The sequence below is a fragment of the Meleagris gallopavo genome, chromosome 1 (assembly GCF_905368555.1).
Source record: "Meleagris gallopavo chromosome 1, MGAL_WU_HG_1.1, whole genome shotgun sequence".
Classification (NCBI taxonomy): Eukaryota; Metazoa; Chordata; class Aves; order Galliformes; family Phasianidae; genus Meleagris; species Meleagris gallopavo.
Genome location: NC_139404.1, coordinates 49,987,838 through 50,003,776, shown reverse-complemented (window position 1 = coordinate 50,003,776; position 15,939 = coordinate 49,987,838). Strand labels below are relative to the sequence as shown.

Genomic DNA, 15,939 nt, shown 5'->3' with positions numbered 1-15,939 from the left:
AGTGGAGACGTGGTGCAGAGTGTCTTCACATAATGAAGGGCCACCCCATACCTGCCACCATTTTGTAGGGATGCTTCAGTTTCTAGGGGGGACTATAAGAGGGGGACAGAATCTTTAGCAGGGTCTGTTGGGACAGGACAAAGGGAAATGGTTTCAAATTAAAAGAGCAGAGATTTAGATTGGATAAAAGGAGAAAGGTGTTTATGTTAAGGATGGTGAGGCACTGGTACAGGTTGCCCAGAGAGGTGTGGATGTCCCATCTATAGAGACTTCCAAGGTCAGGCTGGAGGGTCTCTGAGCACCCTGATCGAGCTGTGGGTGTCCTGTTCATTGCAGGGGAGTTGGACCGGATGGCTGTTAAGGGTCCCTTCCATCTCAAACCATCCTATGATTCTCTATGATGGAGAGGAGAGTGTGGGCACCTCGCTGACAGCTGTGACATCTCCCAGATGCCCCCCAAGAGCCCAAACCTCTTCCCACTCCCCTCAGAGGTGGCTGACGATTGGGGACACCCCCAAAAGAGTCCCAAACCTTAATGCTAACTTCCTAAGACCGCATCACCGCAGGAAACGCGGGCCCACGCGGGCTGGAGCTGCGGTGAGGCGAGGTGGGATCTCCTATGTAAGCCCTCCGCTTCAGAGCTCTGCGCGCGGCCGCAAGACAGGAGGGAGGTGGGGGGGAGTGCGCGCTCTCGTGCGGCGCGGCCCCGCGGCGGGAGCGCGCGGCTCGCCTCCGCCGCCGCCGTGCTGCCAGGCGCGGCGCTGCCCGGCTCGGCACGGCACGGCACGGCCCCGCCGAGCCCCCCGCGCAGCACCACACCGCGGGCCCCGCCATGGACGGGGGCGCCTTCGGAGCGGGGAAAGCCGGCGGCGCCTTCGATCCGCAGGCCTTCCTCCGGCAGCCGCACACATTGCTGCGGCTGCTCTCCTGGGTGAGGCCGCGGCACGGAGCGGGGGGGAGCGGGACGGGGGTGCGGGGCGCAGCGGCGGGGCCCTGGGCTCCCCCCGCGCATGCATGTGCGTGTGTGTGCGGTTATATAATACAGATGATCGTGTTGCTTCGAATGGTGTATGTTATATATGCTGTAATACGTATTGCTTGTCAGCCGTGCGTGCACGCATAGCTCTCCGCATGTATTAGAGAGGCATATCCGTGCACACGCACGTCTCCATAGGGATCCGTCTCCATCCATAGACATATATCTGCGTCTGCCTCCAGGTGTGCCGATCTCCGTACATAGCTCCATCCATATACATACAGCCCCATAGGTGCACAGCCGTAGGCACGGAGATGTGCAGGGACATAGGGCCATACAGGGTGAGAGCGCTCTACTGCAGCCCTGGGGAGGGATGGGGTGAGCCAGGGTGGGCTCTCCCTCCATCTCCATCTGCTTGGGGGATCTATGTGTCCTTCCCCCTGGCTGGGGGGTTTATGGGATGCGGGGTACCAGCAGGCTGGGGGTGATGCTTTGGGGTACACAGAGTGGCAGAGGTGAGCTTGAGGGGGTCTGTGCTCCCTCCTTTTCCTTTCCCCTCTCAGTCTGCTGCTCTTCCTAGCACGTTCCCCCATCCTATGGCTGCCGGCCCCGCGCGTCTCCGTACGAAGGTCATTGGGATTAAGGCAGCGAGCTGCGGCAGGAGCCGGCGCGGGAGAGATTGAGGTCTGGGCCGGGAGCGGAGGAGGGAGGGCAGGCGGAGGAGAGAGGGCACATGCGTGCTGGCACCCACGGGGCAAAATAAATGAAATAAAATGAAATAAGCACCAAAGGGGGAATGGGGAATTGAAGCTGGATATGGGATATGGGATATGAATTGAAGCTGGATATGCTGTCTGTCCCTCAGGGTGCTGCGACGGGAGGGTGGCTGTAGAGCCCTGGGATGGCTGAGGATGTCATTAATGCAGGTGTCTATCCATCTGTCCATATGTCTGGATTTACTGACATCAGGCTTGGGGCTGTGATGGGGCGCGCAGCCCCATCCCTTTGCCTGCGCGAGTATGATGGGTGGAGTGTGACCTACAAAGGCTCTCCCGCTTCTAATCTCTGTGGCAGAATTTCTTCTCTCTTTCTCTCTCTCTCACTCTCTCTGCCTTTCTTTTTTTTTTTTTTTTTCCTTCATGACTTCATTCGAGCGCTGCGGGGTTCTGGCTTCCCAAAGGTGAGGCAGAGAGAGAGCAGGATATCTGTATTTTTAATAGGCATCTGCTCTGCTCCAGAGTATCTCAGTGCTCCCTTAGCCCACAGCAAGGAGAATGTTTTGAGGACCAGCATCTCCCCATAACATTCCCCAATGGCTGCTGTTCTGACCTTGGCAGAGGACAGGATGGGGCTCACCAGCCTTGCATGGTACTGAGGAGGTCACATCCCATTGTGGATCAGCCAGGACCTAGCCAGGTGGTCCTGACTGGCACATCCTCCCCAGCCATGGATTCCTCCTCCTACTTTTCGTGGCCAGGGAGCCACAAGCTGCCTCCCATGTATTTAGTCCTAAATTTGTCTTTGAGCCTTGAGACCAAGAAGAGTCCTAATGGGTGTTGAAGTCCTGTCTCAGGTTGTGACTAGAACCAGAACCGTTATAGAATCATAGAATCATTAAGGTTAGAAAAGACCTCTAAGATTACCTAGTCCAGACATCAGCCCATCCTCACCTTGCCCACTATGTCCCTCAGTGTCACATGGTTCTTGAACACTTCCAGAGCCCTTCCATGAATTGGTGTAATTTCACTCAAAACATACAAGTTCACGGTTGTTTTGCCCTTCTCACTCTCTATGGGAGGGAGTTCAAATGCTCAGGGCTGAAGGCTCCTTGTAGCTGCTTTCATGTGATGAGCTTCAATAAGGAGCAGAACATCCTATGATTGCTTCCCAAGGAAGTGACCTTGTGCTTGGGTCGTGCCTTGTAGCAGACTTGGTTGCGACATCGAGGTGTGGATGAGTGTAGGGCGTGATACCAACAGGTGGCCATGCTGGCTTTTGCCAGCAGTGGATGGCTATGGGTCAGGAGCAGATTGGCTGGCAGAGGAGGAAGGGATGGGGTAGATTTGGAAAGGAGGATGCTAAGCTGTGGCAAAGGCTAGCAATTCTGGAGAGCCCATCCAGCAAGCTCAGGTTACATGGATGCTCTGGAGGCTTTTTTAAGGCATTACTGCCCAAACTGCCTCTTTGCTTGTGGCTGACTTTGTCCAAAATAGTACCTGCTAAGCAAAATTTTCCACTTGTGCTTTGCATGGAGCTGGCCAACAGAGCAGCTCGACACCAAAGGAAGGATGCAACCCTCAGGCTCTGAACATAGCACCAACTCCATAAATAAGTAAAGTGTGAACTGAAACACTGTCCTAGCATTGGAGCAGGTGAGTCTGGGGCCAGCTACAGTACCCACCTTATTCCTGCCCTTACTATGTGCACCTGTGCATGGCTTTGGCTGCCATGGCCACTCTGTGCTGGTGGAACTCATGGTGAGATGAGGACTTTGGGGATAGGGCACCAGGCTGTGCCAGCAGAAGGGTGATGGATGTGTGCAGCCAATTTGGGGCTGAGTATGGCATGTAGTGCTTTTCCCAGCACAGCACTGCCAGGAAGGATCTTGGAGCCAAAGCAAATAGCTGTGGTTGCTCTGAAATAAAAATGAATCCTTCCAGAGGGTCCTGAGGGCCAGACCCTGATGGAAAAAGGTGTGCTATGTGGTCCCAGCATGATGGAGGCGAGGTGACGGTGGTCAGCAGAAGGGTTAATGGTGAACAACAGCCGCCTGGCAGAGAAAGCCTTGCTCTGATCCCAGGGCAGGAATTAGAGATGTGGAGCTGCTCCCTGCTCCAGCATCACCTGCTCCAGCTCAGCTGGGAGGCGAGTGCCACATGGCTGCTGGCCAGGACTGCCTCCAGGAGCTGAGAAAAGCAGGGGGGACTGACAGGGGTGGGCAGTGCTCTGGGGTCAGGGCTTACCAGAATGCTGGGGGTTAAACAGAGGCCTTCTGCTTTCAGGCTGCTGCTCCCACATGTACCCAAAGCCGTGTGTGTTTTTCTTCAAAATGAGCTAAATACAAGCAGATTTAACGACGGGGATGATAATAATAATAATCCACGTCTGTGCTGGGCTCTCTGATGCTTTCCAGAAGCTGTATTTGTGGGTGAATGAATTCAGATGAAAACCCCATCATCTCCGCTGTTTGCTCTCTTCCTCATCCTCATGTTTTTAAATAGATTTATTCTTGCTCGTTGCCAGATCAGCATGGGAGAGGTCATCGCTTTATTCTGCCTGAGGTGGATTGGATTTGAAGTCCCACGGGTGATGTTATGTCACTGAACTGTTTCCTCTCCCTAATGGAATAAAGCAGGGGAGGAAGCAGCAGGGCTCATGGCTGGAGGGCACCACATCAACCCAACAGCCTTGTCCCTACTGAGGCTGTCATAGGTCTTTTGGGGAAGAAACTGTGGCAAATTCCTGGGAGGAGGTGCCGGAAAATCCCCGCAGGGTGCCGGGGCACATCACATGATGCCTGGGGATGGGGATGGGCGCATTGCACAGACCTCACATGATGCTCAGCAGGTTCTGCCTAGCCAGAGCAGATCCAGCAGGATTTAAATAAGGCTTTGTATGGCGGGATGCAGTTCATTTTTTGGTTCCTCTGTCTGTGTCAGCTCTACAAGGTGCCTGGCTCTGGGCTTCCCTGGATGCCCCCAGGCACTTGCAGTAGAAAACGAGGGTGCTGCAGTCCAACAGATAATGAGGAATGGCAGTGTACAGGGGAAGGAGGGTGGCTGGCATTTCTTTGTAAGTGATGCAGATGTGCTGATGACAGAAACATAAACGCTTTATTCTTGCAGGCTTGTGGCGCTTTGTTTATAATCCAGGCAGGCATTCACACTGCACCTGCTGCCTGGATTATCTTGGCACATGCACAGCTTGTGCAACCTAGGAAATATTGAGTATTTAATTGGTCTGAGATGCCTTGCAAAGACAGCGAGCTTCCACCTACCACCTGTCCCAAAGACACAGCTGGGGTTAAGTGTGCAGCAGTAAAACTTCTGGACTCAGTCCCCAGGGGAGTGGCACCAGGGTAAGGAGACATCTTGCCAAGCTTCTCTTCCCAACCTGTGGAATGGCCTTAAGGTAATGGTCTCAAATTGTGTTCGGATTGGAGGTTAGGAAAAGCTTCTTCTCAGAAAGAGCGGTGCTGCAGTGGCACAGGCTGCCCAGGGAGGTGGTGGAGTCACCATCCCTGGAGGTGTTCCAGAGCCGTGTGGATGTGGCACTGAGGGACGTGGTGGGGATGGGCTGGCGGTTGGACCAGGTGATCTTAGAGGTCTTTTCCAACCAGTCCCTTCAGTCTCATGCACACACCTGATTCATCAGGAAGTGTTGACATGGACAGCTGTGAAGGAGCAAGTGCAAAAAAGAATAATTCTGCTGCTTTTGCTCAGAGAGAGCCCTTCCGGGTCAGCAGCAAACCTGAAGATGAGAGAGGAGAGATGTATGTCAAGGCAGGATCAGAGTAAACAGAAGTGTCTCTGGGGAGTAAGAGGTTCACTCAAGCAAAAATGACCAAGCAGAGACTGAGTGCAGCTTGTTGCAAAAGTTGGCCTGAATCGGAGAATTGGCATTTCACCATTTTTGAGCCCTAAACTGAAAGTGAACACTGGACTGTGTCTCTTTCATCTTCCAAAGAGAAGGTATGCTTTCTGCCTAGTGCTGCAGAAAACCAGGCACCCACTTTGTAGTCCCAGTACTAGGACGCTTACACCTTAGTTGGTCATAGAATCATAAAATCATTAAGACTGGAAAAACCACCAAGATCATCTAATCCTACCATAGTCATGTGAGTCCTGGGAGCACTTGGACCTCACCTCTAGGAGATGGCCCTGCTGTAAGTCAGAGGAACAAAGCAACTACTGCAAATGATGCCAGGCAGATCAGCCAGCCATGCTGGCAGTTAAGGTGTGTGAGATTTCCCAGTGAAAGACCATGTGTGTAATTGTCAGCAATTTTGCTGCCTTTCTCAACCATTCAGACCAAAATTTTGAAGACAAAACTTTGCTTCAGGAAGAAATAATTTTTACTGGGTTTTGTTTTCATGGCGATTTGAGTAAAGGATGAACAGTTTTCATTTTCAAATAGAAGAAGGAAGAGGGCAAATCAGTCACTTTATTTCCTAGCATAAAAATCTCTTTCAAAGAAACCATGTGGTCCCAATGGTTAGGAGCAGGATTCCCATCTATGTCATATTGCTGTCAAAAACACGCCTAGGGTCAGCAATCCAAATGGGACTGAATGATGAGCCTTTGGGTGAAAAAAAACAACACTGGAATCAGTAGATACTTGTTCAAGCTTGGCAGCTGCATTGTGGCCAGTTGAGGGCTAGTGAATAGGGTTCCTCTGGTTCTTGGAATCATAGAATCATGGAATTATTGAGGTTGGAAAAGACCTCTAAGATCACCCAGTCCAACCGCCAGCCCATCCCCACCATGCCCACTGACCATGTCCTCAGTGCCACATCCACACGGTTCTGGAACACCTCCAGGGATGGTGACTGCACCACCTCCCTGGGCAGCCTGTGCCACTGCAGCACCACGCTATCAGAGAAGAAATCCCTCCTAATGTCCAACCTGAACCTCCGCTGGCACAATTTGAGACCATTCCCTCTAGTTCTATTGCTGTTACCTGGGAGCAGAGGCCAACCCCAGCTCATTGCAACCTCTTTCAGGTCATTGTAGAGAGTGATGAGGTCTCTCCTGGGCCTCCTCCAGACTGAACAACCCCAGTTCCCTCAGCTGCTTTCCATCAGACTTGTGCTCCAGACCCCTTACAGCACTGCCCCTGGACACACTCCAGGGCCTTCATGTCTTTCTCATAGTGAGGGGTCCAAAACTGAACACAGCAGTTGAGGTGCAGCCTCAACAGTGCCGAATACAGAGATGCCACTGGCCAAACAGCAGAAATCTGGGCTTTGGGCCAGAGACATCCACTCCACCGGTGGGAAATCACTGAGTCATAGAACGGTTTGGGTTGGAAGGGACCATAAAGCTAGATCTACCCCCTACCCTGAGCAGGGCTGCCCTCAGCAAGATCAGGCTTTCCAGAGCCCCATCTAACCTGGGCTTGAGCACCTCTAGAAATGGGATATCCACAGCTTCTCTAGGCAGTCTGAGACTGTGTATGGGTGTTTATCAGCACTTAATTTTCCCTGCACTCACCAAGCTGCTGCTTCTTTGCTTTTTGGGTTGTCTTGAGACCTAAAGATCTCAAGACACCCTGCAAAGAGAAGTTTGTGCGTGCTGCCTTCATCTCTCTCCTTCCTTTCTTTTTCTTCCTTCCTTTCTTTTCCTTCCTTCTTCCTCCTGCTGTGTGAGGTGGCTGGCCATGCAGCAGGAGGCAAAGGCTAATTCGATGAGCAAAGATTAAACTGGCAGGTGTGGATTATGGCATCTCTACCTGGCCTCATCCTTAATTCTACCTGATATAACATAATGCGCTGCTGCAGTGTTGTTGGTGGGTAGGGAAGACTCCTGTGCTTCTGCAAAATCTGTGGGGAAGGTTAGAATGTGTCATGGGCTGGGCTGAAGCAGGGCAGTGGGGAGAAGGGGCTTATGTGCAAGGAGATGGGGAGAGCAGGAGCCTAGTGGGTCAGCAGGAAGAGCTGGGGCTGTGGGAAGGTGGAGAAGGAAAGGAGCACAGTGGCCAGATGGATAAAATTGGAGCGTAAATGTGTAGTGAGACAAGGAATTCCTAGAAGGGAAAGGAGTGGGTGGGAAAATAAGTGCAGACTAAGCGGATTTCTGCTGCTGGGAGCCCTTGCACGCAGGCACCCGCACCAAAGCTGTATCTGCATTTACACTCTGCACCGCCTCGCTGCGTGTCTGCGGGAAGCCGCCCTTCCTCCAGGCTGAGGCTGCTTCACATCGGTTTGGATCAGATGGATGAACAGACTCCATCTAGATGTGCCCTATTTTAAGCTAGTCCTCTGAAATCAAATAAAACCACCCCTGCTAAACTACCACAGTTGAGGAGAGGCAGCGGAATGGGGGCTCGCCCAAGTTTCGTGGAGCTCATCCAGAGCAACCTGCCCTGATGTCCCTCTGCCTTTCCCCCAGGTGTTCTCCATCGTGGTGTTTGGCTCCATTGTCAATGAGGGGTATGTGAACCGCCTGGACGAATCAGAGGAGCACTGCATTTTCAACCGCAACCGCAACGCCTGCAACTATGGCATTACCGTGGGTGTCCTCGCCTTCCTCAGCTGCCTTCTCTACCTGGCTCTGGATGCCTACTTCCCACAGATCAGCAGCGTCAAGGACCGCAAGAAGGCAGTGCTCTCAGACATTGGCGTCTCAGGTGTGCTTCCCAAATGGCTTTCTCTGCCCTTTCCCTGCTGTCTTGCTGCTGATGGTGGGCTGCTGCCAGATCCCTGGCGTTCCCCATCCTGATAGCTGTGCAGGATCTCCTCCAGCCCTGAAGCTTAGCTCAATTTATGTAGATCCCTATATCCACAGTGGTGTGATGGGACTACAAGTGGAGCAAGAGCACAGCATCTGAATTTGTCAAGGACTTCTGTCTTCCAAGTTGGTTCATGTTTAGCCTAGCAGTCCTACACGTAGCCAACAGGGCAGAAAAGGGGACGGACCCAGCGCAGCTTGATATGATACCTCAGTGAATTGCAAGCTCACTTGGGCTTAGAAAACCCTCATGACCAACACATGGCCCAGTTTGCAGCATGATGATGGGTTGCTTGGTGTTGTAGTTTGCAGATCAATGTGATGTATTTATGTTGTGCTCACACGCATCTTCTTGATCTCTGTCCCCTGCAGCCTTTTGGGCATTCCTCTGGTTTGTTGGCTTCTGCTTTCTGACTAATCAGTGGCAAGCTTCAAAAGAAGAAGACAACCCAATGAACGAGGGAGGAGATGCAGCCCGAGCAGCCATCACATTCTCATTCTTCTCCATCTTCACCTGGGTGAGTAAAGCAATCACAGTGTCAGATTGAGGCTTTTCTACAATTGTGTTGGCTTGTGGGGGATGGGAGGTGACAAGATAAGTGATTCCTTCTGGAAATGACATGGCCTTGGGGAAGGAAATGGAGGAGCAGAGGCAGTTAGGAGGGAAGCCTAGGGTAGTGGTTTCAGGCTGCACAGCTCCTTTACACCACCTTTTCCTCCTCTGAAGAAGAGGGGAAGAAAATACATTGGAAAAAGCTGCTTGGCTGAGATAAAGACAAGGAGATCACTCACCAGTTACAGTCACGGGCCAAACAGGCTTAACATATGGAGATTAATACCATTTGTTGTCTACTAATAACAGATTATAGCAGTGAGAACTAAAAGTGAACTAAAAATACCTTCCTCCCCGTCCACCCCACCTACCTCCTCCTCCTCAAGCAGCAGAGAGGGGTGGGAATGGGAGCTGTGGTCAATCATCTGACTGTCATCTCCGTGGTCACTCCCTGCCCCTGCTCCACATGGGCCTTCCCATGGAATACCATCCTTTCCGGACTGACCCCATATGCGTTTCCCACGGGCTGCAGCTTTCCAAGCATTGCTCCAACATGGCTCTGTAGTATGGGGCCCATCCTTCCGGAGTTGTTCCAGCATGGGTCCCCGCGGGTAGCAACTCCACTGCATTTTCTTGTCCATAAAAGGATTTTGAACAGCACTTGTAGGTCACTGAAGCTAAGCAGAGAAGGGAGCTGCAGGCTGGGGGCTCACATGAAATGTCCTCAGTGGCCACAAGAGGCTGCAGTTGCATCTCTCCCATCTCTAGGGACGCAGTCTGCACTTGTGACTGCAGTAGTTGGGCACTGCACCTAGGTGGGTGGCAGTAGAGACAAGGGACAGCAGTGTGACCCCCACCTTGAGAGCCAAAGACAAGCAGCAGCATTCCTCAAGCTCCAGCAGAAGGCATGTTGGGAACCAAGTCTTGTGCAAGGACCTTTTCGGAGAGGGGTGTTTGCAGCACTTGCAGGGTCCTCCTGACACATGGGCTGTGGGTGCCTAAAGGCATCCTCTTCCCTGGATCTTTGTGTTTGTTTTTCAGTTTCATTCAAATGCTCTGTTCTGATCTTTCTGACTGATCCTCCTCCCACCCCTCTCTCTCCTCACAGGGCTTCCTTGCCTTTCTGGCTGTCCGACGGCTCAGAGACATTACTTTTCAGGAAGAATACAACACACTGTTCCCCAACTCCCCGTCCTTGCTGCCTTAACACCCCTCAGTGACGAGCAGCTTGGGGACAAGGGCTGCAGACGGAGGAAGCTGTTGAGCACTTGGCTTCATCTGTGTGTTTCTCCTTGGCCCCTTCTCTCCCTCAGCCTAACTAATGCTGCGTAACACTCGTGCCTTTCTTTTGATGACTGTTCATGTCTCAGCCAGAAGATGCCTTCTGCCCCCCATTGCTGTGTTTTCTCTATTCCTGCCAGCCCTCATTCCCCAAACCCTGCCCCCAGGGGCAGCTCATAGCCTGCCAGACTGCTCAGCTCTGCAGGGGATGCTCTGGGAAGACTGCTGGAGTCCAAGTGCCCACGTGCCCCTGCTAACAGCCCCATCCCATATCCCTCCTCTTCTCCCTGCCAAGGGATCGGTGCTTTCTGTGGGATTGTCTCCCAGATGGGCTTCATACACTAACCCGTAACCGTGACTAACCTCCCTTTTGTTTATTTCTCTCTCTTGGTACGTTCCCCTTTCTCTCTTTCCCGTCCCCTCTCTGCCTCCCATCTCTCTCCATCCTCCTGAAGGTGGGCCAGGCGTTCCTGGCGTATCAGCGCTTCCGGCTGGGTGCCGACTCGGCCCTCTTCTCCCAGGACTACATGGACCCCAGCCAGGACTCCGGCATGCCTTACGCTCCCTACACAAACGAGGAGGACGCGACGGACGCGGTGGGGACATACCAGCAGCCCCCTGCAGCAGATGCTTTTGACACCGAGACACAGGGGTACCAAACGCAGAACTACTGAGCCGCCGATGCCCCTTTCCTTCCCCTTCCCCTTCTGCCCTCTTTCCCACTGCCGGCAGCGAGCCGAGGCACAAGCCAGACACGTGCGTAGTGGCACAGGAGGTGGCTCTCAGCTATGCTCCAGCCTTCTGGGTCATCTGTTTTTATTTATTGTTTTTAACAAAAAGAAAAAACGCTCCCCATTGCCTCTTCCCTCTACTCCCCCCAGAACTACCCGGCACCAAATTGTTCCAAAATCTGGCACTGAGGGAGGTCCCCCCTCTTCCCCCTTCTCTCTCTTCCTTGGAAGAGAGAAGGAAAGAGGGGCTACAGCAGAGGTGGAAGAGGTGACAGGGAGCAGGATGTTCATAGGTGAGGTAGTGCTGCTACATGCTGCAGTGCTGCTCCATGCTGCAGGAGCATCTGAATTGGTTCAGGGAGGGGAGGGTGGAAGGGGCAGGCTGAGCTGGCATGCAGATGTGCGAGGGTAGAGGGAGAGATGGGGAGAGAGAGTGCTCTTCACTGTGAGTCAGGGGATGCTTTGTTTTGATAAGTTTTGGTGAGACAGAATGGGATAGGAAAGAGGAATATTTGCAGGTACAATCAAACCAGTGTTTTTCACAGGTTTTGCTGTAGATGAAAGCAGGAGGGCTTGAGAGAGCAGAAAAGGGAGGCAGTACCATGAGAGCCACTCCTCCATGCAGAGGTGTTTTCACTGCTTGGGTACTGCTGCATCCCCCTCCCTTCCTCTGGCCAAATTGTGCACATGGGAATAGAGCAGGAACCCCCAAAAGAGATGCAGCTGTTGTGTCCAGACATCACATTGGGGTACAGTGAGTGGTGGGAGTCCAAAGATGGTCTTCACCTCCCACTCAGATGGGAAGCTCAGGAAAGATGGGAAAATTCCCTCAATTTCCACCCTCCAATGGTTTGGGGCCACGGTGGGATCTCTGAACACTGGTCTTGCTTTACTTTTAGTTACCTTAGTGCTCCTGCAGCATCTGATATGTCTTTAAAGCCTCACCTAGGTGGCAGTAGTGAATCTCAGATAGAGCTCATACTGATGTTACTCCACACTTCTCACGATTTTGCTTCAAGAGACAGCTCTGGAAGCACAGTATTTATTCCAGAATAGAATTAATGTCAGTGCCTAGAAGTAAGGGATTGAGCAGTAGCCAGCTGGACCGCTTCAGCACAGACATCTTTCAGAGCACAAGCAGTGGGCTATGTCTTGAGGAGCTCTGTCCCCTGGGCAGCCACCATGGTCCACGTGGCACTGGCCCAAGAAGCAGAGATCAAGAACAGATCCAGCATCCACTGGTACTTTCCCCAAGCATTCAGCCTGTTCTCTGTAGCATCTTTAGGAGCCAGGAGGACAGGATGCAGGTCTGGCCATGCAAACACCTCATCTGGAGGACGCAGTCCTCTTTCACCCAGGTCACCAGTCCTCCTCCTCCTAGCACTGCTCCTTTCCAGCTGCCCCACGTCAATGGAGAAGGAGTAGACAACAGAGTTGCGGGTTCCAAGGGGGAAGGAAGGACAGCTCTCCATTGCATGCAGGCACAGTTTCTACCTGCTCCACAGCTTTCTCTGGGGCTCTGAGCAAAAGCAATACTGTACATAGGAGGGATATTTTTCAGAGGGAAGCCCCTCAGGCTTTTTTTTTTCGATGGGATCAGCCTAATATTTAGGCTTGGGAGGGGGTTACTTTATTGAGAGATTCAGTGTGGGGGAAGCTCCTTCCAATCCACTTCTCTCACCAGGGGAGAGAAACAAAAGAACGGTGAGGCGGAGGAGACAAACTAGTTGTACTTGCCCAGAGTCATCTGTGTCATCCTCCATGCTTTCATTTTGGATGTGTGGGTTGGGTACCAAGAGGAGGAGGCTATAAATAACAAGCTCTCAGCATGAAGATTTGCTGGGCTGCTGGGAATTGCCCATCACCTGTCCCATCTCATTGAGGTGAGGGACCAGGCACATGAGAAGTACAGGCCATAAATGGGGGGGGGGGGAGGGAGTTTACCTGGGGTCTCTTTGATGGTGTAGCACGGAACAATTGCCAGTGCCCCTTCTCCCAGTGGAGCTACATCGATGGCTAAACATCACGTGGGGGTGACTCATGACAAAGCTTTTCTTTATCCTTCTTTTGCTTGTTTCCCTCATGTAACCAGTTGGTGGGCTTCAGTGGCTTTGAGGTGTGACAAGCCTCCTCCTCAGCCAGCCCTTCAGTGGGACATGAGCTAGGTAGCTTCACCTTGGGCTATTGCCCATCTTTGTCTCTTTCTTCCTTGCTTTGTGTTATGGCAAAGGCATTGGTATGGCAGGGGACACTGTAACAATAGACGCTTGGGCACCTTCTTGCCTTTGCTCATGGGAGAAGGTGTACTCTTCTTGGCTTGACTTCCTTTGAGCCTTTGCAAGGGAGGGTTGGTGGTGGCAAACCTGAGGATGGTACTCATGTGGTTAGCACACAGCCTTTGAAAATGCAATTTTGGTGGCATATGGCTTGCTCTGAGGAGATGGACCTATCTAAGGGGTTGGTTGTCATATCGTGGGAACTTCTGATAAGGGGCTGCTGGTGATCATATGAAGGCCTGGGCACCTGGCTGGAACATGTCCCTTTTAGATCCTAAATGAGTGTGAGATCAGTCCCACTCTAGGGATTAGGAGATCAGAGGGAAGGCTGCATAAGCAAAACGATAAGAAGGCTTTCTTCCCTGCCATGCCATTTGTCCGGATTACAGAGGATTACACATCCCCTGTTGGGAGCAATGGCCCCTTGATGTCTTATCTTGCCGAGTCCCCAAGTAAGGTACTTTTATGATAGCAGGGACTGCAAAGGTCAAAGGGGTAAAGAAACCTTGCCCCAGATCTACCTGTGGCTTCAGCATCCTGACATGCCCCCCATCCCTGCTCACCTATGTCCCCACCACCTTGTTCATCACCTCATTACACATTACTCATTACCCGTCCCCTCCGCATTAGTCCTGGCAGTCCCTTCAGAGCAGGAGGGCAGTGTGTCTCCACACATTCAGGAGCACTCAGGAGGACTCAGGAAGGCAGTGTAGTGGGACAGTCTCCATTGGAGCCTTGGCTCTGGTCTCCAGAACAGGTACAAGGCAGGGAACCCAGCGAGGCCACCTCATGCAGCAAGTCCAAACCATCCATCCAGACACCTCCCTGCTGCCCTTGTGGCATCCATCACACCATCTGGGCTGCCCTGCCCCTTCCCCTGCCACATTACTGCCTGTGTATAGTATATATTATATATATATATATATTTTAAAAGATGTATAATATAAAGCTATACATATATACGTATATACGATGACTCACGGATGGCCTGCCGCATACAGGATCCCCTGAGTGGTCTTGTCTAAGCCTGAGTGTACCTTCACCCCTCCTCCCCTCGTCCCAATCCGTCCTCAAATTCAACTACAGCAAACCCCGCCACCTCGGCACGTGTTTACAATATCCTATATATTTGTGGTTAACAAAGTGAAGGTGGTAACTACTGGTGTCTCAATAAAGTTACAACATTCAAAATAATGAAACGATATGAAAAATTGGTCTTGATTTTCTTTGCAATTGGATGGCTTTTCTAGCCCCAGAGGGTTTTGGGAGGTCTTCCTGAAGCTGGGATACAAGCTGGGGCACTTTAAGGAACAGGACTGCCCATGCCAACACTTCTTCCATTTGAACCCAGGTCCTCCAGGCTTAGTGAAAATTGGCAGTATCGGTGTAGAGAGACCTAAATAGCTGCCCTTATTGAGAGAGACACTTGAGGAGGTGCTAAGAGTGGCTTGTTCTGCTTGGCTTGTTTGAAATCACACCTACCATGAAGTGTCTCTTAGCTTATCAGGAGGAAAACATGAGAAGGAGCTTGAAGTACTGTATTAGGGGTTATTGTGAAACAGCTATAGTCATAGAAGGTATGGAGGGGGGACATGAAAGAATACGGAATAAACATCACTATTTTCACACCCAGGGAAGAAGATCTGTTTATTACTTTGATGTGTCTTCTATTTATCTCTGTGTGACCATTGCTTGGGTGTCTAGCATAGCACACATTTTCAAAACATAATCAAGTATTGGGAAACAAGAGCTCTCAAGACACTGCTGACTGGGTTTCAGTAATACCTCAACACTGAAAAGGATATCATTGCAATTTCCTCTGTGACCAAAATAAAATTCAAAATACTATGTTTCGCCAGTGCTTAGATAGAGCTTCCTTCTCATCCCCTTTTAATGCACCTATCACCGGAGTACCCAGGGATCTAATGTGCCTACCCTTGTGTAGCCTGAGGACAGTAAGCACAGGCACATGATGACCTACTGGCAGCATCCAGTCCTCCAGACTGTCTCCCCTCTTGGGTACACAGCTGAGACATACACCCTGTAGCTGCACCTAAGTGTATACCTAAATGTACCGATATACCCACCCAACCCTTCTTTCTTTGGACAAAGACCCTTTTTTCCCACCATCCTACTTTTGGGGGTGAAAGTGTTCTACAGATGCCATGCTCCCAGAAAGGCAAATGTCTTGACAACAAGAAGAGTTAAAAACTGATGAGATCAAATGTTGCCAAAACCAAGCCTAAAGCTCTGCACAGACTCTCTTTCGCAGTGACAGCTGTCTCTCTCTACTGGGGGAGTCTCTGAATGCCTACAACAGCACCATGATGGGGCTGCACCATGCTCCCTGTTCTCCATAGCACATTGGTCAATAATGTTTGTTCATCTTTTATCTGCTAGTCCAGCAGAGTGACCGGTGGAATGCTTCTTCCCTTTCTGCAGAGAAAACATTTGTAAAAACAGGAAGGCAATAGTACGGCTTGGCATTAGAAATACTGTGCATATAATCCCTGTCATTGGGAACAGAGAAGCATGAGAAACAATAAGTACAAAGAAACAGACAGAGAGAGGGAGGGATGAGAAATATGGGAGTTTAATGAGGGATAGGGAGCTAGAAATCTGGTACTCACTGAATCATGCAATTTGTTCATTGTTGCATGGATGAGGTTCAGTG

General features: G+C 51.4%; 1 protein-coding gene across 2 annotated transcripts; it reads left to right on the top strand.

Annotated features, from left to right (window-relative positions):
• The first annotated feature begins 679 nt into the window (after positions 1-679).
• Positions 680-14,464, top strand: SYNGR1 (synaptogyrin 1). 2 transcript variants are annotated; one of them, XM_085226203.1, is made up of 4 exons: positions 680-931; positions 8,086-8,323; positions 8,797-8,942; positions 10,714-14,464. In XM_085226203.1, exons 1-4 carry the CDS (start codon positions 833-835, stop codon positions 10,930-10,932), a joined length of 702 nt encoding a protein of 233 aa, XP_085082329.1. In that variant the 5' UTR covers positions 680-832; the 3' UTR covers positions 10,933-14,464. The 2 variants fall into 2 exon arrangements, with proteins under 2 accessions (XP_085082329.1, XP_085082321.1); XM_085226195.1 differs by having other exon boundaries at positions 10,086-10,864.
• The last annotated feature ends 1,475 nt before the right edge of the window (positions 14,465-15,939 follow it).